Source organism: Magnolia sinica, chromosome 19, assembly GCF_029962835.1.
Source record: "Magnolia sinica isolate HGM2019 chromosome 19, MsV1, whole genome shotgun sequence".
NCBI lineage: Eukaryota > Viridiplantae > Streptophyta > Magnoliopsida > Magnoliales > Magnoliaceae > Magnolia > Magnolia sinica.
The window spans coordinates 45472532-45495874 of record NC_080591.1 but is presented as its reverse complement, the minus strand read 5'-3'; the positions used below and the strand labels follow the sequence as shown (position 1 = coordinate 45495874).

Sequence of the window (23343 nt, the reverse complement as noted above, 5' to 3'; positions counted from 1 at the left end):
GAGTGTAAGAATCACCCATTCTTGCATAGGATTGTTCTCGACTTAAGAGATTCACTAAGTTTCAATTTAGGGGAAAATCTAGGGTTTGAAAATTCCGGGAAAATTGAGATTTGGGACCCTTTTGGGTTATGGATTTCGGATTATGAGGGTTTCTAGATGACGGTTAGGGATTGGTCAAAGTATTCGAGGGTACAGGGACTGATTTAGCAATTTCCAGATTTAACAATTCCGTTGTACCACATGTTGATCATGTTTAGGAGTAAATATTAGGGGTAGATCTAAGGTTGGTTTAGGTAAATGATTAATGGGGGATCCTATGGGGAGGTTTTAAGCCAATGAAAGGAAAGAAACAGAGGGGAAAAGAGGACCTGGGATGGGCTACGCATGCTGGACAACAGGTTGGCTTGGATGCACGTGTGTGACCGGACGTCTGTACGTATGTGGGGCCCACAAAATCGGGAAAGCACTCCTAGGTTAGGATTGGCTAGGGGTGGGTTTTTTCCATACCGAAAATCACTTAGATCCGGTACATGGTTTGTGCGTAGTACTCTGTCGAAGTTTCAGCCCTGTAGATGCGCCAGAATCTAAAAACCTTCTTGTGCACCACTGTAGGAGAGGATTTTGATGCGAAAATTGGTGAATCTGATGGTGGATGGGGTGTTGGGAATGATGGATGAGATGCGGAAGAAGATGATGATGATTTGGAGCAGGTGTGGCTTCACACCACGGTGGTTAACCCTTCGAGGAAGGGAGGGCTTCGCACCCAATTTAATCCTTCAACTCAACGTGAGAGAGAGAGAGGAAGAAACACAAGATTTTTTTATTCATAATATCATAAGAGTCCATACATGGGATTGCTTTATTTATAAGAAAACCCTAAATCCAAAAAGACAAAACTACCCTTGTGCCATGTACACGCACTAATACTAAAACTAAAATAAATAAAATAACTAATCTAAGCAATCAAAGCTGTTCATGATGTTTTTAATAATAAAAATAATCAAAACTCAAAATCCTAAATCATCTAAAGTAGTGGGCCACGATCATGAGATCCGATGGTAGGATCTATGGGATGATTGGGTCCACTCCAATGCTCCATAACGCAACCCCCTAATTATGGAGTCCTCTAAAGATGTCGTTGTCGATCCAAATCGTAAGTAGGGCCTGCCTCTTCCTCGAATACGTGCATAGAGGGGGCGTGTGCATGATGTCCCCATCACACTGAAGGAGGATACATCATACCCTTTTTCATTCAACTTATGGATAATAAGATTTCCCTAGAAGCCAACCAACTGAATTCCAAAATCCCTCTCTCATATATGTCTATCCATAATGTGTGCAATGCAACTTATATTTTTCATTGTCCATGACAAAACGATGTCCAACTCATTGCAGTATAACCATCATGTCCCATAAATCGCCATGCCGCCAAACCCACCAGATCGAACTCCACGGTCTTGACGACCATGGAACCGACCACCGTGACCATGACCACAACCATGACCATAAGATCCTGACAAAGCAGATCGTTCATGGATATTATGTTGCTAGCATAACCTTTCTATGACTCCCTTCGTAGTGAAGCAATGAGTAAACTGTTCCTAAGGATGGAAGAGGCTCTCAAGTCTCAATTCAAAAGATAGAGGAGGTTCTCAATTTACAATCTAAGTATGGATCATTTCATACCCTGGATTAATGCCTACCAACAGATCAAATATTTGTTGTTCTTCAATCTTAACTCTACATTGGTTATCAAACATGGCCTGACGAATCGAGGATGAATCATATCAAGTCACATTCTATGGATAGCTGGGTAATAATCCCCCGCAGACTCATCACCTTTGCGAAGCTGAGAGCTGAAAACTATCACAACATTTCTCTTCTTAAAATAGGGGCTGCAATATATTTTCTCAAAATGGGATGTAATTCTTTTGGGCTTTCCATTGTATTCTTTTTCTGTCTTGTCTTCAAGCAGGCCTTTAATAAAAAATTCCATTAGTCCTCAAAAAGCAGATTCTCAGATTTCTTTGTCAATTTCACAAAACATGAATCTCTTCCTAATTCAGGCTTCACGGAATAACATAAAAAAGACATGACTGTCATAGTATTGGCCTTCCAGTTTGTGTGGGATGGATCTTCTGCCCTTTGGTTCCACAGCTTTACCATCTACCTAGCCTAATTTATGTCTCCCACCAATAAATATCCTACGTGACTTGGACCGTTATCATCATCTAAGCCTCATCCCAACTAATTGGGGTCGGCTACATGACGGAAGTTGCGTCAAAAGTTCTCACCAGCTGCCAACCTGACACTAGTCTCCTCCTTTAAACAGACCTAGGACCAGTGATAAGAGCACAAAACTCTTACAGGTGCGATGTAATAAACCATTACATGGTATGAATACAATCGCACTATCTAATAGTCTATTACATAGGTTGATTGCAATCAATGAGTTCCTTGCTGACTTGGACCTCTTTAAATACTTTTCACTATCAAATTCCACTGTAGTGATATTTAAACTTAGATTTTCCACAACACTGGGAAGCATAGCCCCCTTCGACTACACTACTGAACCAACTTACCATTTGTATTTTATGGCATACCCTCTGTTGAACTGCAACTTTTTTTCGACTAGCATAAACCACTAAAGACAGTCTCAAATATTACCAAAAATTCCACAAAATATCACTCTACAGTCTACACCACATATAATCATACCTGCACAGCTCAATAACAAATCATTCAACACTTTCCTAACGTGATTCAATGTACATTGCCCATTGTCAAAGCAAGATGCCATCTATGTGCCAACTCCCCATGAAGCATAACAAATTGATATAAACCTGGTCCAACATGTTTGTCATACTTCCAGATCTGACAACCAGATTGAGAAAACTCAAAATACCCCCAATAGGGCTTAGTGGCATAGTTATTTTATGAAAGAATTCACCATGAATTGAAAACTTAACTGATTCCACTCTCAGGGAGTTGGAATTTTTTCATATGGACCAAATAGATTAGCAAATCCCCTAAAAAAATCCATTAAAAACATGAACCAAATAATAAAAATAAATTTAGTTTTTTCTTTCCTAGATCCAAAAAAAAAAACACCACCAAATACAGAAAGTCTGGCCCCAAATATCAATCTGGTCCAATCATAATTCATCAGCTAGGGTGCCCAGTGTAAGTTGAATGTGGACAGTTGTCAAAATTTTTCCCCTAAATGCCCGTTCTTTTCTTACATTGGTTATCCACTGCCCATTCTTTCTTACAAGGTTGATCCACCTGGCAAATGGGCCTGATTTTTGTACTAGGCCATCTTCGTAGTAGGGGCCACCTTATGCATTTTCTTGGATGTCACACACATTGGCCAGGCTGTTATATGTGCTGCTGGTGAGTTCTACCACAGTCATAAAATATAGCATTTTCCCCCTTTTTTTGTGGGTTTTTTTTTTTTTTTTTTAAAATTTTCGGGGAACAGGAACTGTTTTTTATTGCTTGGAATTGCTGAGGTTTTGTTTAGGACATGCTCAAGGTTTCTCGGATTTCTTATGACTTCACAATTTGATATTTTCAGACAGCTGTTGCTCGTAGCTTCTGTAAAAGCATAGATATTTATGACCAAGATATCCACCTCCAGAGTTTCCATACGTGAGTGTGCTAGATAATGCAGAACTGATCCTTTTCTCCAGTTTTATCTAAATTTCCTTGGGGGTCATTTGGATGCAGCGATAACTCACTTAGAACATGATTATCCATGGTAAGCCATGTTTGGATGTTTCACTCCCCTAAGACGCAGTTGTTTGTCCATAAATTCGAATATTGAGCTGTACAAGGGGGAGTCTGAAATGCAGCTGTCCAGGACAAAGGTTTCCACGGAAAATGCTCCCTACTCCACAGCTCTACTGAAAATGTACTCCAGCAAATGCAACCAATGTGACATGGCCCGGATTACTGTAGAGAGAGCATGTTCACATTTTAGAAACCACTCACCACAGGGCCTTTTTTTTTTTTTTTTTTTACACATGCACACACACCCCACACACTCACGCTAGTGGAATTTCACCACCTATGGGTACTCAAACCACAGGGCCTGAATCTCTCACAAGTGTGCCGTGTTGATACATATGCCATGGGATCAACTCTTCATTATTTCACTCCTGTAGCACACACTTCACAAAAAGGATGTCAAGGAGGTCATCTAATCGCAAAACAGCAACACCCATGGACCCCCCTGTACACACACCCAAAGTCAGTACATGGACACCTCTGCTAGGTGGATGGACATCCCTGTCTCACGTGTGTTGTACTAGTTCAAGCATCCAAACAAACCCTTAGAGCATTTCTTCTTTTCAGATTATTAACTTTTATATGTTTCAATATTTATGTTTTTATATCATGTGATTGCTTTGGGGCTGTCAATTGGTACCCAGCAGACCTGACCCAATTTGAATGGGTCTGGATCCATTTTTTGGACCCATTTTAAAATCAGGTCAGGATCTGGTCCAGCAGTTTAGACCAATTTAATAATTGGGTCGGTTCAGGTAGCTTGAATACCTGAGAACATAAGAAAGTTGAAAAAAATATATGATTATTGCAAACTTAATTTCATTTGAAGTACCCAAATGAAATTTCCCTGGATATCAAAATCAATCCTCACAGGAGAATAAGGAGCTTCTTCTTGTTTGTATGCAAGAGAGGAGATGGAAATGATGAAAAGATAAAGGAACTCCTACAGTAGAGCAGGAGAACCTAAACATGATAGAGCCATCTCTTTACAGTATGCGTGGCAAGATGAAATGTCAATTAGGACTGTCTATATAGTGGGGCTCATTATCAAGGAACTATGTTTCGAAAATCACCCTTATCAGACAATCACAATCATCATTTTTCTCAATTTCTATCACTGAACATTAACCATAACTGTTTTCTGCACCATACTTTAAAAGACCACTATGCAGATTGCTAGAATGATCAAATCTATCTGTATCTTGAACCAACTGCCATCTATAGACTAGATGGACAGCTTCGATTGTTACCTGCCACGTGTACTGTCATAAAATGGCTGTACAGTGTTTTGGTTTTACCGGCTCCACCATATAACCATCTTGCATTACATCACATGAGAAATGTTCCCATACATATGTGTATTTTCCAACATAATGCTTTCTTTCCAGCCAATATTTCAATGGGAACATAATCCAATCCATGGAAAAGATGGGCCATCCCATATACATCATATGGGGCTAAAATACGATCAATTCACCTATTAGAAAAGGCAATTAACGTACACCCAGTTAGACCATTAGCTATCCATTGATCTATACATTGTTGCCTATATAGCGAGTGGAGTAGTGGAACATCCTAGTTTTCAATAAAGATAGTTTCTATTGGTTGTCCTGGTTATGAATGGGTTGAATCATCAGCATAAGTGACACCTTGAAAAGAATTAAGGTCTTAAAAGTGAAAGTTCACGTGAAACGTTGTACCTAAACATTTTTCTCTTACTTTATGACATAAAGCAATGTGACGGTGTAGGAATTAATGGCAGTAATGAGTTTTTTTTTTTTTTTTTTTTGTAATGTCCTTGCTTCAGATCAATAGGGTGTGTAGACCCATTAGGCCACGTGCAAACAGGGTCGAGTGATCAAACCAGTCCATGTTCGGGATGCTGCTATATGTAGCCCACTACATTAAAATAATTATCTGAAATTTTAAATAAATTCGTTTTAGACATGTTTAAAACATTAAAAATTATTTAATAAACATTTTTTCGTATTTTCTTTCTAGAGAGGTTTTCCTGAGAGACTTCAAAACCTGTAAATATCAAAGAGAAATTACCGAACCAAGAAATTTCTGAGAACAAGATTTGTCACTATGACCAATGTACATATACAACTATGCAACACACTACCTATATTCTTTTATGGGTCCGTCCCTATGGAATTAAATGCAATAGTAGTCATATCAAATTACCAAATAGCTTCCAAAGGACCTGTATGTCATTAACACAACAATTGATGTGGGGAGCAACCATTCAATGAAAAATATATCATACACAAAATTAAGTACCAATTAGGATGTAGAGGTGGAAGCTGATAAGAGTGCTCAAGTTTCACCTCTGATAAACGATCAGTGAAACTCATTGTCTAGTGTGAGAAAACTTGAGAATTCAACCATTCATGATGCATCTACTCTTACCACATAATGGCGATTCAAATAACTCGGACCATCTCCTTGAATTTCACTGTAATCTGAATTGTTTGATTCTCAGTTGCATTAGCAACCAATGATTTATGACTCAAGTGTTGGTCGCTAACAACATAGGAAGTGTCAGGATATGTGATGCAGGGCATGTGATCTAACCATTTGGAAGTAGGAGATTATTAATGGATTAATCAAAGTAAGTCAAATATAATAACATGTCATTCTACCATAATTAAAAGAGTGCCAAACAAATAATAAAATTCAAATTTACGTTAAATCACAATCGCACAGAAGCATAAACCATATAAGCATAAAAATATAAGGCCCAATGAGAGGTTGGAACTCTCACGTTAGCATAGGTATGGTTCTAATTCAATGGGCAGATTTGTACAATTCTAGGGTAAGGGTTTCAAGGGGGTTTTGGGAATTTTGGGGGAAATGGGAGATTTATGATTTGGGAATTAAGGATTTAAGGTTTTGTAGGGAATTGGGGGATTAGGGTTTCGTAGGGAATTGGGAATTAGGGTTTTAGGTTAGGGCTTATAATATAGGAAGATGGATTGAAGAAAGGGAAGAAAACAGAGGGAAGGGGCTAATCGTACGGTCATACGACCCTATTCGTACGTAGAGCTTGTGGTGATGGGTTGGGTTTGGTGGAGTTAGGTTAAGAAAGATGGATTTAGGTAATGGGTTTAGGTTTAGAAGGAAAGGGCAAGGGGTTTAGCGTTTATAGAAGAAAGGTAGTAGAGAACAAGGATTTCAGAAGAGATGAGAAAAAAAGAAAAAAACGAAAAAAGAAAAAAGAAAAACCTTTTAGAAGAGAAGAAGATAGAGATGAAAATGATAACTAGGTTTCATACGTTTGGATTCACACAAAATAGTCTCTTTTCACAAGAAAATCTCAAATCACATGGGAGAGAGCTTTTTCAAGCATCCCCCCCTCCCCCATAGTTAGTACACGCGCTTTGACAAAAATACCCTCAATAAAAATATACCCCACATGTCTCATGATGCAATGAATTGAAAATAACTCATCCTAAACTATAAACAATCATCAAAAATATAAAATTAGCTAATCATAATACTAATGACCAAAGTGATCAAGGGTCTCAATGATCCAACACCCAATCAAAGGATCCACACGATCTAATAGTTGGATCGTTGTGTCCTCACGATCCAACGGTCAAAACTCCTCAAAGAAGCAACACACATGCATATTCCTAGTGTAAGATGCACGATCATGCATGTGGGATCTTCAAGTCCTCGGTGCGGCCCACCAGGGCCCATGTACAAGTTGTCGAGTCAAAGTGAAGATTGGGCTGACCTTCTTCTCTGATATACTCTAAATGGTCAAATGTCCTCATAAACTCTCCTCGACTAAGAAGATTTCGCATCTGGCGAAATAAAGTTGCAATACCTCTCCAAGAAATCCATGTCAAGTTGTTAAAGATCTGCTTCTGTAAGCCACATGCAATTTGAAACTGGTTGATGTTTCCACTTTACTAATTATTTCTAAAAGCCCCCATGACAAGTGAAAACCACCCGCCTGTCCAAAATATCATCCATCTCTTTTCTTCTCGTAGGTATGGATGGTAAAAGTGGTGGAGGCTGAGAAGAGGGGTCAGGTAAGGTCCATGGGCAATGGGACAAGTTAGGTGTGTCATTATCTAGGTCAAGAGAGGGGGTCCTAAAAAGGCATAAAATCTTCCTCATTGAATGTAGCACTAATACCCATACTAGGTGGAAGATCTACCAAGTACGCATTATAACCTAATCATTTCAAAATCATGTATGGTCCAGGACTGCGGGCTTGTAATTTTTTTAAGGTCCCCTGTGGAAATCATTCAGGCCTTGTCCTTATCATCACTTTCGTCTATCTGATATTCTTTGAACCCATGGTGAGAGTCACCAAGTTTCTTATATTTTCAATTACTTATGTTAATCCGTTTTCTAATATCCGCGTGCAAGTCATGAATGTAGTGTGCAAATGCATCTGCAAACTTTGAAGGTCTATGGGAGACTAACATGGTAATAAGGTCTATAAGTTTTCTAGGCTTATAACCAAACACAACTTCAAAGGGAGGTCCTAACGTCAAAGGTTTCTAGGCTCATCAATGTGGGTCAAATTTGTTGATGATAAGATGGATGTCCTAATGCAAATTTACTTTCGTATGACATCTTTGAATTGTTCAACCTCTGTACCTGATAAATAGAAGTAGTTTTACCTTGTTTCTTATTGCATCATTGAATCTCACATGAACAACTATCAAAAAAAATTTCACCACCATAGATCCCAAAGATGCATGCTGTTGTCCTTTCTACCTAATTTCTGACTACTGAGCAAGGTCATCACTTCTGGATTATTTTCCATTTGAAAATATATTGGATTGCATCTGCATGTGGACTGGGCTCTGCTGCAATGGCTCTTTGCTGCACAATATTAAATGACTCAATTCATGTGGATATTGGCTCTAGGTCCTAGTTAGAAACCTATTCTTTATGTGCAGATATTGTTTCACTCGGTGTTTTAAATATCGACGATATTTGCTGATATATCCCACGATATATCTTGTATCCCACCCCTGCGATACGAAACTCGCAAGTAGTGCGATATATCTCACATGTTCGATCCGGTGAGCATATTCAAATTTTGATCCTTTTTTTTTTTTTCCTTCTATAAATCAGTGTCAAATTGTTACAAATCCATGGTTTATCATGAAAAAAACATGGATTGGGACCTTCAATTTCGAGATTTGGAGGAGATGAGCTGAGTTGCGGAAAATTGAAAAAAAATAAAAATTTCCCACTTCCTAGCAAATTGGTTGCAATCCTTGTGTCCAAGCATAAAATCAAACATGTATATAACCTAATCTAGTGATTCTTCTTTTGCTTTTGAATGTATTGCTTGTGTTTCCACACGTCTTCTTACATTTATAAATTATATGAATACACTTTGAATATACTTGCGTTAATTCAGTTAGACAATGTATAGATTAGGACCCCATACAAAGAAAACCTATAATATGCACTTTTTTTTCTTTTTCTGTAATGTTTTGATTTATAAGTGTATATTGATGTCTTTTTTAATAATCACTGAAGTTTCATTGAAAAAATCGACGAATTTCCCCATGTTTCCAACAACAGTGATACATTATATGATACAACCGATGTATCCCATGCGATAACCGATATGTATCTGTTTCCCAAAGGTGCGATAAGTAACCCGATACCGATATTTCGAACACTGGTTTCACTACATTTTCTTCTCATCAGCTATGGATTTTTTTTTAATGGTCTATGACCTAATGACAACATTTCATTTAGGGCTGTTGAGTTTCTCTAAAATGTGTGGTATAGAATGTTCCTGACATCAACAATAAATTGTTTTGTTTTAGTTCAGAACTATCTTGTACAAAATTACTATTCAATTCTTGGATCTGTGTTGGTTATTTATTTATTTATTTTTAGAAAGGTGAATACACACACTCTTAGACCCACACACACCACATGGGTTCTCAAACCCATGACCTCAAGAGTAGAAACACACAGTATCTACCACTGAGCCATGAGTAGAGACCCCTGGGTTTGTGTTGGTTAAACTTTAGAAATTCTAAATTGCAAAAGAACTTGTAACTTGTTCTGTGTATTCTTTGGAAGTTTCAATTTTTAAAATGAGCTATGTGGCAGCTTGTTGTACCCCTCTTCTTTATGCTTTCTAAGAAGTTCATTATCTGGGGATGATTCTTCAATATTAGCTGTTGCTGAAGGTTCCCAGGTGTGTATCTCATCACCATCATCATCATCATCATTGTCATCATTATCACAGCCTAATTGCAGGCTCCTGGCAATTTGGTCTCAGCTTTGCCAATCATCAAAACCAGAATTCTTATGATTTGCATGACAAGGTGTTTCACGATCGGCTGTCTCCTGACATTAACCCTCTACCTCTACCTGAGTTGCAGTCTGCAATTAAGCTAGCAGGTGGAGTGAGTAAGTGTATTTCACGAGCGAGCGAGCGAGTGAGTGAGCGAGTGAGCGAGTGTGTGAGTGTGTGTGTGTGTGTGTGTGTGTGTGTGTGTGTGATCAGGTGCTGTCATTTACACCACTGTTGGTGGATGTGGTGTAAACGGCAAACGGCTCCATCGGGATGCTTGGACAGTCCATTCAAAAATCATAATGATTGGATCATTAACAGTTTTGTAGCGATATATATATATATATATATATATATGTATATATATATATATATATATATATATATATATATATATATATATATATATATATATATATATATATATATATATATATATATATATATATATATATATAGGGAGAAGATTCCATGTATCTGGGGGAACAATCTCTTCCGTGCGTCTATGTCATTTTGAACATCTGACATACATGGATGAAATCAAAATCCATTTTGTGCCTCCAATAGTGAATGGATCATTGTCCAAAATCACCATGTTTAGACAATTCTAGCTTTCAGTGTCATAGGAATGAACACCAAAAGGGCAAAACCCAACAACGGAAGGGGCATAGTTACTAGATGGTTAAGATCGTCCAATCAAAGAAAATTTTGTTTAGTTATTAGATGATTAAGATGGTCTAATCGAAGAAAATTGTTTTAAGGGTCAATCAAAGGTTGAGCCCATAGGATGTCTAGTTCAGATCATCATACACGTGCGACAAGTGTGGTAGTAACAATCTAGAGGCACGGAAATTGCATACCTCTAGGGGCAGGTAATTCACTCCCATTTCTGTGTGCATGTCTATGCACACATATCTCTAATATATATAACATGAGCAGTGTTTGGCCAATTTTACCTTTGCAGTTTGTCATGGGGAGGCACATGAACTTTTGGAAAATTAGTTGTGTGTAGCCCTTCAACCGAGGGCAATTTTGTCCTTTTACTTCTTTAATGCAAGTAGCCCGCCCCCATGACTCTTCTTTGCATGTAGCCCACACCAGCTTATAGTATAAGGGATCCTATGCAACAAAGGCTATGTGAGCCCCACTGTGGTGACCGTTCCACGTCCGCTCCATACATTTGTTCAGCTGGGTTGTCTTAGGATGTCATCCCAAAAACGAGACAAATCTAAAACTTGAGTGGGTCAACGCATAGGAAAAAGTGGGGATGGGTTGTCCGTCGTTGAAACCATTCTAGGAACCCTTCTCTCTCTCTCTCTCTCTCTCTCTCTCTCTCTCTCTCTTATTTGTAGAGCACGCCTGTGTAGCAGCACCCTTTCCCTCCAACTCTCTCCCTATAGTTCATGTGGGTTGCCTGTGCCATACGGCCTATACCACCTTACATATATACATACATTTATAAGTAGAAGCAGTGTGTTGGTACAAGTTGAAAGCTCTAGAAGGGCAAAGGGAAGGATCAAAAGGACATGGGTGGAGGTAGTAAGAAAAGATGATGACTTATGGTCGAATTGAATCTATGGCGCTTGATAGGGTGGTATAGGAGAACATGATTCATGTAACTAACCCCAATTAATTGGGATAAGGGCAGGTAGGTGTGGGCATGGGCATGTGCATGTGGTCATTGGGCTTGCATGCATGTGGGTGTTTGGGTTGGGTGTGTACATTATGTGTGGGGGGTAGGAGTGGGCATGGGCATAGGCATGTGCATGTGGTCATTTGGGCTTGCATGCGTGTGGGTGTATGGATTGGGTGTGTACATTATGTGGGCATGTGCTTGTGCAAGGGTATGTGTGTGTATGTGCGCACAGTGTTTTTGGGTGTGGGTGGTTGGTGGTACGTGTGGGCATGTGCATGTGCTCATGTGGGTGTGCATGCATGTGGATGTGTACATTATGTGGGTGTGTGCTTGTGCAAGGGTATGTGTATATTTGCGCATGGCATGTGGGTGTGCATGTGTGAACGGGTACGTGCACACATGAGCTTTTGTATGTTAATGTTGCTTTATCTATGCTGCACTGCTTCTGACCTCACCTTTGAAACTACTCCAGCTAACAATATGGGACTTGAGAATGAAGAATAGTGATGGTTGTGTACAGAGAGTTTGTGGATCAGTTGGAGACATTTTTTATGCGGTTTGCAGTTCTGCAGTTGGGGATATTGCAGTTGGTGGATCTGATCGTACTGTATCCATATATGACCCTCGCAGGTTTGTAGACAATTGCAATTTATGCATTATGTAATCTTTTTCGAATAGGCATTTGTGTTATAGGACAAGAAAAGATTGATGAGCACTAGCATTTCAATATTTCTTACTTGTTATATGCAAAGCAAGACACTTAGCTGCATTTGACATCTTGAGTGCAGATGGTCAGCCTTGTCACGTTGGGTAAACTGCTCAAAATATGAGGTGGGTTGATATCCTAAAATATGTTTGCTTCTAGAGGTATTATACAATGCTTGGGCTGAGAGTTTATACATTACTGTTTATGTTTTAAGCCCATGCAAGTTTGACCCGCAGTTCAGTGATCCAAACTGTTGATATTATGGGGCCCACTGTGGATGGCCCGCATACCAAAGATCCTTTAGTTGGGAAGAATCCAAACCCTTAGCTAGGTTGTCACAAATAGGTCATCACCATCATCTAAGCCTTATTGACCCGCAGTTCAGTGATCCAAACTGTTGATATTATGGGGCCCACTGTGGATGGCCCGCGTACCAAAGATCCTTTAGTTGGGAAGAATCCAAACCCTTAGCTAGGTTGTCACAAATAGGTCATCACCATCATCTAAGCCTTATCCCAACTAATTGGGGTCACAAATAAATGGTTGAGCAAAGGTTTTCAACCAAAAAAGGGGCAAATACCGTACAGCTAGGTTCTTCCAGTCTTAACTTTTTGGTGCATAGGAGATCCATGGTCATATTATCAATGGTTGGGATCATTAAACCACGGGCTCTTGTTGCACAAACAAACCCAAAAGGGTAAACAACCTTTTGGACTGAGCATTGTATTTTACCTCTTTTTTCCTTTCAGCTAGATGAGCTTTGCTACACCCACATGCTTGTATAAGGCAGCTCACTTACACGCGACCATATGTGCCAGCATGACACAGTTATGAATTACAATCCATCCGTCAGGGGGTTCCCACTATGTATTTTCCCTGCCCTAAAATCAGGTCAATCCACACATCTGGTGGGCCATGGTTTACAAAACATATGCACTATTGAGAAAAACTTAGCCGAAGTTTTCTAAACCATCCACTTGTTTTTAACATCACTGTCATCTCATAAGAGGTCCAGCTTGATTTTTGTCTGATAACATTATCAAGGTCGGACCCACTGTTGGAATGCCTAGGATAATCTACTTGTCTATCGTGGTGGCTCATGTGATGGCATGTAGCTGGCATCCCTTATACACACGTGGACTTGGCACATCTCCATTAAAATTTATGATTATTTTGCATTGGAAATTTTAGGCAGCCATGTGCTACTGAATGGTCCTCTTGTGTGCATGGCTTTTTTTTTTTTTTTTTTTTTTTTTTTTGTTTTGTAATTCAGTTTAGGGTTTTAGGTAACCATGCTATACAGACATCGATTTGTTACATGTTTAATAATCTTGAAGCTCTTTCTTTTCTTCTTCTTCTTCTTCTTCCTCAACATGTTCGTGTTTCTTTCTTCTTCTTCTTTGAAGTTTACGAGATCAGCATAATTAAAGAAGGTCATATTAAATACATTTCTTTATCTTTATTAGGTCTGGAAGGCATTTAGCCAATGGATTTGATTTATACCTTGGATATCATATGCAGATAACGGGCCTTGCTTTCTCATCACTTGATTCAGATCATATCTACATACAAGGTGTTGATTATGAGGTGACTGTTTGAAATGCAAAAGATTCAAGTCCTTCTTATTTTTATTTTTATATTTATGTCATTAGCTACAATTTTGGATTATGATATTATGATTGCTTGTTTTATCTTCCACGTTTTTACCATGAAGGCAGCTAGATTTATAAGTAGAAAAACTATGGTCTCGTCTGTAACAATCTATAAAGACAGGACCATATGCATGTTTATGCAGGGAAAGAAAAACATATGGCCTCAGAAATTGGATATCCACGCCAGTGTCCAGCAGCTGAACTCTTGGGCAACCTTTTGAAATTTAGATAGTCGAACATCTTTCATAGGAGGATTTTGTTTCTTTTTATAAATGAATTTCGCAAACCTTGAATTTTTTGACATGCAGTCTTTATGTGCAGAAATACATGAGCAAATGAGAAGTTGAATTTTGTTTTTCTTACCAAAGTAATCCAAGCAATTCATTTACATTATATTGTGGTGCAACTCTCGTGTTGGAATACATGGACCATCAGATAATTAATCTAGACAATCCATCCATTGTGGCCTCACTGTGGGTCGCCTTTTGAATCAAAATTTGCAACAGGGAATGATGCTAACTGTTCTACTAGTGACCTGCAAGCTGATAGTTAAAACCAAAACTGCTTTTTCCCTTTTACGTTTGTTTGCAGGCCATACTATTTGTACAATGTGGCATATCCATAGTGTTGTCAGCTACTAGATGGATGGCTCAGATAAGTGATCTGGTTTAACATGTCCAATACATCATACTTGTGAATGGGAAGATAGTCATAAATTGTTACTCTCAAAATAACTGTTAACCCACAACTCTCTCTTTTATTTGGTGCCTCCCCTGGCAACTCCAAATGTAAAATTTCTTCCATTAATGAGATTTCTTGTCTAGCATGGGGGTTTAAATTATTCAATTGCAGGTCTTCTGCGGACAGTGGAAAGAAAGCCAAAAGGTATTCTCATTTAGAGGTGACTCAAACTGGTTGGGATTTAGCAAGGTACAAGAATCAGCCTCCGCAAACTTCTTTGTATGCAAATGCTTTCTTTCCATAACTTCATAAAATTTCTAAAATATTCTTCATACAACAGTGCCCTGATACAGATATTTTGGCTGGATGGTGTGAATCCGGGAGCATCTTTATTGCAGATGTTGTCAAGGAGCAACATTTGTGAAGGTAGCCATAACAACCCTCTTACTTAACTAGTCTCTGTCTCGCTACTGCAGGTGTCCCTGCTGGCTGCAAGGCATGATGTGGTAAGAGTTGCTACGGACCTATATTCATTGTTTTTGGAAGGGATTTGGGAGGAATATACTTTCTTGTTTCTCCCTGAGTTATCCAATACATGGTCCTCGTAATGATGGCTGTTATAATCATTTATAATGGCTTCATAGGATTCTCATTATCTTATAGACATGATATAAACAGCCATTATAAGTGTTTTCATGGCCATTGTGAGTTTAATTGCAACAGTGATAACAGTTGAAAGCTTTGGAATGAAAAGACTAGTTTAGGGAAAGAGAGGTATCTAACACGTCCAAAAGGGTGGCCTAATGATAGGGATTACCTCGTGTGTGTGTGTGTGTGTGTGTGAGAGAGAGAGAGAGAGAGAGAGAGAGAGAGAGAGGTATCTAACCCGTCCAAAAGGTTGGTCTAATCGTAGGGATTACCTCCTGCAAAAATCAGCCACATCCACTGACTGAGTGGACCCCACATGTATTTTCTTATTTGTTAGTGACTAAACAGTGTTTTCTATGGTGTGGCCTACCAAATGAATGCATGGGGATGACTTTTGCAAAGTCAGTCTTCATGGCAGAGCCAGTCTATTGGAAGGGTTGGATGTCACATGAACATGTCAGGAAGGGTGCATCCAACTATCAACAAAGGAGTTCAGAACTCGGCTATCAGAGCGGAGGAAGTGCTAAATCATATCCCCACTTGTATTTTGTTATTTATTAGTGGCTAAACAATGTTTTCTATGGTGTGGCCTCCCAAAAGAATTGATGGGGATGGCTTTTGCACAAGGCGGTCTTCATGACAGAGCCAGTCTATTGGAAGGGTTGGATGTCACATGAACATGTAGAGCTGGGCTTTGCCGATCTGATCCCGTGGATCCGACTCAATCCGAACTGAACTGAAGGCTTGGATCGGTGTGGTTCAAATTGGATCAGTCAGATCTGACTGTTCTTCGGATCGAGTTCGGATCATGGTCAAGTCGGACCGATCCGAACCGAAATGCGAACCGAATGGATCCGATCTGGAGTGATTCAATGGTGGAAATCAATAATTCTACTTTTTCCTATGGTATGGTCCACTTGAGCTTTGGATATGCATCAATTTTGGGTTCAACCATTAAAATGATATGGAAAAATGAATGGACGGCGTCGATAAACCACATGCATTCACGGTGGCCCCACCAGAGTTTACTAAGAGACGTGCACAGCACGTCAACCACTTGTGTAGGCAGGTTGAGTAGCGAGACTAGCTACTGAAAGTGACGCCAACAAGTTTTGTGGGCCCCACTGTGATGTATGTTTTGTATCCACACCTTCCATCCATTTGGAGAGATCATTTTATGGCAATATCCAAAGAACGAGTAAAATCGGAAGCTCCAGTGGACCCCAGCACAGAAAACAGTGGGACTGACGCCCACCATTGAAAATTTCTGAAGGCCACAAAAGTTTTAGATCAAGCTGATATTTGTGTTTTCCCTTGTTTTATGTCTTTTTTTAACTTTTTAATAGGTTGGATTTCAAATAAACATTATGATGGACCTTAGGATAGTTTCAACAGTGGAAATCACTCTCACCACTGTTTTCTTTAGTGTGGTCCACTACAGATTTTTATTTACCTCATTCTTTGGTTAATACCCTAAAATGATATCTAAAAATGGATGAACGGTGTGGATATAACACATACATCATAGTGCGGCCCATAGAACTTGGTGTCTCCAACTCAGCCTGTCAGTAATCTGCCTAGCCTGTAATCATTTCTGTGCCCATAGGCTAGGCTGTAGCCTGTAACCAATTCGTGTCGTGCAAAGATGAGCAGAGAGGCCTCGAGAGCTCAGTTGAACAAACGGCTCAAACGAGATCAAAGTTACATAGGCCCCACAGTTATGTATTTATTATATCCACAACGTTCATCCATATTTTGAGATCATTTGGGTGCATTATCAAAACAAATAATAATAATAATAATAATAATAATAATAAAATCATATCCAAAGATCACCTCGACTACACCACAAAGAGCAGCGAGAATAATGCTTTTCACCGTTAAAAGATTCGTAGGGCCCAACATAATGTTTATTTTCCATCTAATTTGTTATTAAGGTTAAAAATAAATGGATGAAGTGGAAAATCAAATTTCATATTAATAAGAAACTTCCATGATCTCCAGAAGGATTTCAACGGTAAACATTTAATCTCCCATTGTTTTTTGCAGTGTGGGCCAACTAATCTTTAGATTTGTCTTATTTTTTCATCTGAAGCCTTAAGATGAACTCTACAAATGGATGGGCGGTTTGGATATAACACATACCTCATAATTTGACCCATAGATCCAACCTAATTTGAATCGTACTCAACCCGCTCTAACTCGGTTTCCCTGACCGAGTTGGACTCGGTTCGGGTCACACCAACGGTGCATCGGATCGGTTCGAGTCAGGTGTCTCGGACTCTGTTTTGGATCGAATTAAATTCGGGTCAGCTCATGCTGATTTCAGACCGAATCGAGTTGGACTCAATCCGATCTGACTCGGTCCGATGCCCAGCTCTATGAACATGTTAGGAGTTCAGAACTCGGCTATCAGAGCGGAGGAAGTGATAAATCATATCGAACATTGGTTACTAGTATCGATAGAGAGGTCAACAAGCTTGGAGGTTGCGCAATTCCCTAGTGGCATCAGTCGCAAGGAGAACTTGCTCCCTCGTTGCCAAATTGCAGGGCTGTACATCGAGCCAAGTTGAGTCAAGGTGGGTCAAGCTTGGCTTGGCTCGTCCGCGCTCTCCTTGAGTTCGAGCTTGGCCTCAAGCTTACCATTGAAGCTTGACTTGTTTGCCAAACCTTTCGAGTTAAGCTTGAGGTGAGCTAATGGATCGAGTCGAGGCAAGCTTATCTTGAGTCGAATCGATTTTGCTCCCAACCCGACCTAACATGCACCTGACTCAACCCAGCAACTCGACCCAATCCTCAAATCAAATATTCAAATATATATATATATATATATATATAATATTAGATATATATATATATATATATATATATATATATATATATATATATAATATTAGATAGAGCCATAAAGGGTAACTTGTTGTTGGTGCAGAGAGAGAGAGAGAGAGATAGAGAGAGAGAGAGAGAGGAGCTCGAGCACAGCGAGTTAAGGAAGGGACGGACGTGTAGGGTATGATTCAAGTTTTTTATTTTTTTATTTTATTATTATTATATATATATAATTTTATTTTATTTTTAATTTGTAAATATAATAATATATATTCAAGTCGAGCCGAGTTGGGTTCTAGTCAAGTCAAGCTCTGCTATGTTTGAACTCGGCTTGTTTTCAAAATGAGCTGGGCCATATGAAGCTTGGCTCTCCTCAAGTCATCGTTTGAGTCGAGTCAAGTCGACCTATATCGAGCCAAGCTGAGCGAGCTTTTCAAGCTAGCGTGGCTCGTGTATAGCCCTATCAAATTGTTTCATATGAAGATCATGGACTAACAGATGTGCGGAACCCTTCGGAGGAGCATGTATTGACTGATCACTCTTGTCTAGGGGTCAGTTCAAAGTTGGAAGACCAAGGGGGTCCTGTTATAATGACCCCGTTGGCAATCAATAGTCCTTAAGTATGGTCATCGTTGGCAACAGTTCGATAAACTAGATCTGGGTCCCTGTCATTCTAGATTTAATGCAGCTATGCAAAAGAATGGTTTCCATAGGAAAGGGACAAAAAGAATTAAATTGGTGACTATGGAGGTGGCTCATTTAGTAGGGTTTAACTGGGGCTGAGAGTTGGGTGGGTTGGGTCTGGTTAGTGCTCAACCCTAGCCCAACCCAAGGTTCCTATACCTTAACCCTAACCCAACCCAACCCAACCCAACCCAAGCGGGCTCGGTCAAGTTAGTCGGGTTGGTCAGGTGGATACATGCTAATATTTTTGTTATTACATTTGTCTATTATATTTCAATACACACTTATTTTTTGTGTATATGATTTTATTAATTATATATGTAGTTATTTATCGTAAAGAACTTCAATTTTTTTTTAAACAAATGAGCTAAAATATATGACAACTACTCCTTTAAAAGTCGTGTTGTGTGGCATGCAATCTATTTGGGATAGATAAATCTAGCGTATCTTATTAGCTTGAGTCATCGGAAATGACGTAGACCAATGAAACTCGATAGCACTTGAATTTCCTGTGCCTTCAACATAGACGATCCACACTCAATTATAATTTATAAGTAACTTACATATTGATCGAGTTTGAGTTGGGTAGGGCAACCCGAGACCTCAACCCAAGCTCGACCCAAGTTTTATTGGGTTGGTGTTTGTATAGCCCAAGCTTGAGACTGGACTCGATGCATCCTGCCCGAGCCCAACCCAATGTCGGGTTAAACCCGCCCAACTTTTAGCCGTAGGTTTAACTTTGGAGATAGACCAGAGGAATATTATATAGCATATTTTAAATTCTTAGAGGAAATGGGGAGGCAAATAATTCTAAAGCAAATTCAATTCAATCTCACGAACAAGGTGCAGTTTGAAGAAAACAACTAGTAAATAGAATTTGGTATAATGAATAGAACTGGGGGTGTCAACATGGCTCAAATAGTGGTCAATGAAGATGATGACATGGAATATTAGTGGCCTGGGCTGCACTCAGAAATGGGGCCAAATCAAATAGATGCTTAAATCGAGTTTGTTACTGGGTCTATCGATGCCATCGACAGTCTGTTTGATGTCATCTTCGATGGCATCAAACAATGCTTGATCCCACTGATCCCCCGTCGGTTGTAAATAGTCTTATAAAGTATGGGGTGGGGGTGCATTATGCATCTCATTCTCATCTTGAATTTCATCAACTGGAGGTTGAGGTTGATTTGCAGCCATCACTTCTATCGACTCTGAGGATCTCTGGTGGTGTCTAATACTATGATGGATAAGCAGCCTTTCGATTAATCCTCCTTCACTTAAGATACGTTTAGTGTTGTCACGAACCCACTTGAGCATGAAACACTCACAACCTTTAAGTAATTAAACCTAAACCTAAGAAATAAAACTAGGGAAACTAAAACAAATAAGAGATCTAAAAAAATAAGAGAGAGAATTAGAAAGAGGTTACCGGATTGGAGATTGCTATGTTATAATCCTACAAAACAGAAAACCAAGTTAGATTTTAAAAACAAGTTCAGAAAAATCCTAAACTAGAAACAAAACAAAAAGTTAATCATAATCTTAACCTAATTCTAGTAATAATTAAATCCAGAAAAACGCAGCCGTAATCCTCGGCAACGGCACCAAAAACATGTTCACAACCCCAAGTGTATGGTTGCGATGTGGTAATAATCTCGGTGAGACTGAGGTCGAATCCAAAGGGACTAAACTTGTACATTTCTGAAAGTAACTTGAACTAAAATTAGAAGAAGATGTAATATAAATCTGAATAATTAGAAAGAGTAATTGAAACTTGTGAATTTAAAGGTGGGAACTAGGGTGCCAAGGATACACTTGTAGTAATTAAGATGTTACATTACTTAATTCAAGTAACATAATTGCAATTGGAGTCCTATCCTATCCAATTGAAAAATATAGCAATTAAATCAAATCTGAACTTTTATTGACCTAATTCTCAATGGATAAGGATTGTGAGTATTAGAAGGGATTCCATCACCCTACCATGCCCAGGAGACGATGGTGAATAATAGGATTTATCAATCCCACAATCTCAAATAGAAAAAGAAGATATTCAAAGCTATCACAGCGTCTATTATAATTTGAGTCACAACAAACCATAGAAAACTGAAAATATTCCTTAAAATCAAACCAGAAATCAATAAACTTCAACATAAATAATACTCAAAGCAAAGTAAACATCTTAATCATGCTATAAGCTTCACCTCTTAGCTCTAGTTAAGAGGTTTAGTTAACCATAGACATGATTAAACAAAAATTTCTTAACGAAAGCATACAAACAAATTAAGAAAGAAGAAGAAAACTCTTGGCGGTGGCTCTCCACCCTTTTACTTCACTCCTTAAACACTAGCAGATGCTTTGGAGTATCTTATGAACTCATATTTACAGTTGGAGAACTCCAACTTTTGCGTAGAGTTGGAAAAGTTCGGAAACCGCCTCAAATTTACGCAGTCCACGCGAAATCTGCGTAACCTTTGACTAGTTGATGGCAATCTTCGACTGGTTGAAGGTCATGCAAATTTGAAAGATAATGTTGCTGGAGTTCGAGCTGAAGTTTCTTGGGCCGGTCGAAGCAGAACTTGGGCTAGTCGAGGTAGAGCTTGGGCTAGTTGAAGCACAGCTTAGGTTAGTCGAGCTTCATGCGTATTCCTTTTCTTCACTTCAAATCTTTGATTCTCTTCATTCCTCAATTGATTTCATTGGATCTTTGGCATGTGAATTCTTCAATCTTGGCCTCTTAAGATCCATCTTTTTCCTCGATGATTCTTGACCATCAAAACTATGCTTTTAACATTCTTTACATTCCAAGCTCTCAGATTTACCTTGCAACACAAATATGTATAAAATATACCTTTAAGCATCATCATGTTCATAAAATTAAAATATAAATAGGGGAGAATATGCAATATTTGATATTCAACACACTCCCTAGCGAGCATTTTGCTAATCCCGAGCAAAAAATGCGTGAAGTGAACCTCAAGTCTTAATGTTTAAAGCTTCTTCAGAAAACAATCTTTTGTGCAATCAAGTATGAATGAGTAGAATTAAGACAAAAAAGTGGAACTTTGAAAACCTAGAGCCGAATCAAATAAGCAGTTAATCAAATAGGTTCTTTAGCAATTTTCTTTTTCAGAGCATAAGCTTTTATATCATGTTTTTCAATGTGCTCAGTGAAAATCAAATTACTTCCCATGAGAATACTATCGTTTCATAATGTTAACATTCTTTTGTGCAATCAAGTATGAATGAGTAGAATTAAGACAAGAAAGTGGAACTTTGAAAACCTAGAGCCAAATCAAATAAGCAGTTAATCAAATAGGTTCTTTAACAATTTTTTTTTCTTTTTCAGAGCATTAGCTTTTATATCATGTTTTTCAATGTGCTCAGTGAAAATCAAATTACTTCCCATGAGAATACTATCGTTTCATAATGTTAACAATGTTCATCATATCAAGAGGAGTTAAAAACTCAAGTGCTGATTTCAAACTTATCCCTTTCTCCTTCTTTTTCCAGTTTTTAACTTTATATCGACGGTCAAATTTTTTATTATTCATTCTTTTCAGATTCTTTTCAGAACTTTTTCAATTTTTTTTTTCACTCTTTTCATCATTCATGACCTTTTTGTTGATCTCATTGTTTTTTACTGGTTTTTCATCTTTTAAGGTGGATAAAATTCTCCAGATTGAATTCTTATCATCTATCAATGATTTACATACTAATTAATAGAAGTTTTAGCATAATTCATAGAAAATGAATTGAAGTCATGATATTCAAAACTTCCTCTTAATCAATTGGGTGCAAGAACTTAGGTGATATGTTAGTTAATCAAATTCCAACAATTCAAAGTTTAATTTTAATCTTATCATACTTAAAACATTCTTAAGTGCACAAACTATCGCCTTCCAAATAGGTTTTTGGTTTGAGAAATTGAAAATTTTCAGACTTTTTTCCCAACAACTAAGAAAACATTGATTAGTTTACCTAATTCACACCCCCAATCTAAAATCTACATTATCCTCAATGTAAAAGAAATAATCATGTAATGCAAAAGAGGCAATGAAAAGAAAGGAGAAATAATGGATAGGTAGTACCTGGAGAAGAAAATTTAAGACTTTGCCAAGGATCTCAACATGAATATGGGTCAGCAAAAAAAGACTAAACAAACGGAAAACAAGCTATCATAATCCTAAATCATATGAAAGCAATAAATCTAACTATACCTTCATCAGACTAGGAGGTCAATCATAGTATATATGATCAAATAGAGGTATGGACATATCCTCTGAATCAAATTTATCAACAAATGGCTTTAAACTATGTCCATTTACTTTGAAAATATTACTATTCGTTGGATTCTGAATCTCGATGGCCCCATGAGGATAGACATTAGTAACTGTGAAAGTGCTGGTCAAACGAGATCGGA

At 38.4% G+C, this 23343-nt stretch overlaps 1 protein-coding gene across 17 annotated transcripts in view; it reads left to right on the top strand.

Annotated features, from left to right (window-relative positions):
- LOC131235550 (uncharacterized) overlaps positions 1 to 15525 on the top strand; it is a 79003-nt gene extending 63478 nt beyond the window's left edge. For 3 of the 17 annotated variants that reach the window (XM_058232741.1, XM_058232749.1, XM_058232745.1), the window contains 7 exons: positions 3578 to 3651; positions 9895 to 9982; positions 12190 to 12347; positions 12506 to 12548; positions 13945 to 14010; positions 14928 to 15035; positions 15233 to 15525. In XM_058232741.1, coding sequence (XP_058088724.1) covers positions 3578 to 3651; positions 9895 to 9982; positions 12190 to 12347; positions 12506 to 12548; positions 13945 to 14010; positions 14928 to 15035; positions 15233 to 15364 — 669 coding nt within the window. In that variant the 3' untranslated portion in view covers positions 15365 to 15525. Of the gene's footprint in view, positions 1 to 3577; positions 3652 to 9894; positions 9983 to 10044; positions 10113 to 12189; positions 12348 to 12505; positions 12549 to 13760; positions 13857 to 13944; positions 14011 to 14666; positions 14769 to 14927; positions 15036 to 15096 lie in introns of those variants that run through there. The other 14 variants (XR_009166205.1, XR_009166211.1, XR_009166208.1 and 11 more) reach the window with 14 other exon arrangements.
- The last annotated feature ends 7818 nt before the right edge of the window (positions 15526 to 23343 follow it).